The sequence below is a fragment of the Eimeria necatrix genome, genomic scaffold, assembly GCF_000499385.1.
Source record: "Eimeria necatrix Houghton genomic scaffold, Enh_scaff2629, whole genome shotgun sequence".
Taxonomy (NCBI): Eukaryota; Apicomplexa; class Conoidasida; order Eucoccidiorida; family Eimeriidae; genus Eimeria; species Eimeria necatrix.
In genome coordinates, this window is record NW_013653187.1 from 1 (window position 1) to 2,598 (window position 2,598).

A 2,598-nucleotide genomic window follows, 5' to 3' on the forward strand; every position below is an offset into this window, starting at 1 on the left:
AGTCCTGTTTCTAATAAGAGTAAAGGATTCTGGGCAGTAAGAAGGAAGCTACATCGGATTGGAGAGCTTACCCATGTTTGCTGTTCTGCCCTTGTGTGATGTTGTCTTTGCTAAGCAATGAAGAAAATGCTGAGTTCGGTAAAAATTTATGCATGTGCTACGGACCGATGCAGCAATTTGTTGTGTTTGTTGCTCAGAAAGTTAGTCTGGGTCTCATGAGAGACAGTCAACCCAAAGATTGGGTGGTAACACTCATGAAGCGTGCTCGTGTATTACAGGAATGTGCAGTTGATATATCCAGATGTGTAGAAGTACCCATAAACTAACTTATACTATATAGCAACGCTTGAGGGCCTTTAGTTTGGCTGAACAAAGTGAACATGCGTTGCTTTGATGTCTTCGTGATGCTTTTCCTCCTGCAGCCAGAACAAATAAGGCGAGTGACATGATTACCACATAGTGAAAGCGTACGGAATACAGGACAGGACACCAAAACGTATGAGAGACAGTTTTGCTTTTACGTTTGCAGGGAGAGAGAAAATTTCAGCTGCATGATATATGAGGAAGTAACATTTTTGCAGTTGCTAAGTACCAGCGCATATGACAAATATACACTCTCAGGGAAACGACTTACTGAGATTCGTTACTGTGCTGTTCTTTAGAGTATTATTCTTCTAACGAAACTGGCACGGAACTTTCGAGCACCCCCACCTGCTGTCTCTGTTGCGGTCGGCTTCCGTGTACAAGTTGCTGCTGCTGCTGCTGTCCCCGCTCCCCTTGGTGCTGCCATTGCTGCTGCTACCGCAGTTCAAACAGCTGCTAAAACCTGCGTTGCGGTGTAGCGACGCAGCAGAAGCCCCAGCAGTGGTTAGCATTTGAGGGCGCTGCCGGCAGCAGTGCCAGCTGCTGCGTGCTACTGCTGCTGCTGCAGCTGCAGGGACCTCTTCTGCCTCGCATTAGCAACTCGGGCCCCTATCTTCTGCTGCGGAGCATCAGAAACCACCCCCCCCCAAAGAAGGGCAGCCCAGCCGAGGGCTTGTGTGCAAATTAAATTGAGTCGGCTTTGTTTTCCTTCCCCTCTGGGAGCCCCTGCGTTGCACAGAGTTAGCTATGCTTCTGGAAGAGCCTGCGAGGGATGGGGAGGGGCCGCGGGCCCACCGCAGCCACGAGGGGTGCCACCCTAGGGGCCACCCTGTGGGGATCCCAGGGGGGCCCCGCAGGGTATCCCTGGGGAAAGGCCCCGGGGGGACCTCTCCCCAAGACACTGCGGCTTGTGCAGCCGACGCGCTTTGCTGCTGCACGTAGGAGGCCCAAATAGCTAGCCAGCATGCCTAAGGCAGTTGTTCTGAGCCACAAAGCCCGCACAGCTGCACAACGTGAAAGGTCATGTCGCGAGAGCGCAAGATCACGCGCGAAGCTGCAGGAGCAGCAGCAGCAGCAGCGGCAACAGTAGTAGTAGTAACAGCAGCAGTAGCAGGCAGCACAAACAATACGCGAAACAGATGTGACACGCTAGACCGTAGAACACGACCATCGCGAAATACCAACAGGAACGCCGCCCGTCGCAAAAGCAGCAGCAGCAGCAGTAGCAGCAGCAGCACGGACGCTGCCATAGCAGTGACAGGCACTAAAGCAATAGCAGCAGCAGGAGCTCCACCAGAAGCAGATGCAAGGCAACAGCAGCGAGAACAGCAGCAGCTCGCGTGACTGCTGCTTCAGTCCCGCACCCATCGCAGGACTATCAGCAGCAGCAGGGAATGGCTCATAGAGTTTATGACGGTGGTGTTGATTTGCATCTCGTGGACGAGAGCAACAGCACAGGGGACAGCCCGAGCTGCGAAAATTACTGCAGGAAGGCGGGTGGTGTGTGCTTCTCCACTTCGCTTCTTGCTGCTGCTCCGGGGGAAAGGAACAGCAGCACAGCAGCAGAAGGAGCGGTAACAACCAGCACTTTGATCGAGCCAGCGGGCTTTATCTGCGGCAGGGACGCCACAAACAGCAGCAAACATAACCTGGTGGCGAGTTCCCACAGCAACAGCTCGTTGCCCAGAACCCTAGAACCCTAAACACTAAACCATAAAACCGCAATGCTTTAATTCTTTTCCATTTTATTTTTTGTTTTTGCAGGCAGCTCTTACAGTACAATTTCCCCGCAATTATCGAGTCGATAGCTCACTTTGGCGTCTGAGCACGAATTAACATGAAAATGGAACACTTAACATTGAACAAAGAATCATTATTATTATTAACAGTAATAATAATAGTAACGATAGTAATAATGATAATAATGGGAATAGCCTTGAGGTTCGGCCTGCTTGCGGTGGCCTGAAACGTGCAGATGTTCCCACTGCTTTCCGCTGAGGGTGGAGGCGAGAAGGGTTTAGCGTTTAGCGTTTAGGGGTTGAAGACTTCTTTTTTCATTTCTCGTTGACTCCTTTTATTGTGAGTGCATCCCTGCATTCCCCCATTCTGGACATATATGTATACATATATACATATACATATATAATACTATATATGCTTTCATATGTTTAAGATGATGAATGTGCATGCCATCCTTTGCGAAACACTAGACCCTAGACCCTAAAGCCTTAATTC

General features: G+C 50.4%; 1 protein-coding gene across 1 annotated transcript; it reads left to right on the forward strand.

Annotated features, from left to right (window-relative positions):
* Positions 1 to 1,386: 1,386 nt before the first annotated feature.
* Positions 1,387 to 1,707, forward strand: ENH_00036020 (hypothetical protein; the record flags this gene model as incomplete). Its single annotated transcript, XM_013580414.1, has 1 exon — positions 1,387 to 1,707. One exon carries the CDS (start codon positions 1,387 to 1,389, stop codon positions 1,705 to 1,707), a length of 321 nt encoding a protein of 106 aa, XP_013435868.1.
* Positions 1,708 to 2,598: the final 891 nt, after the last annotated feature.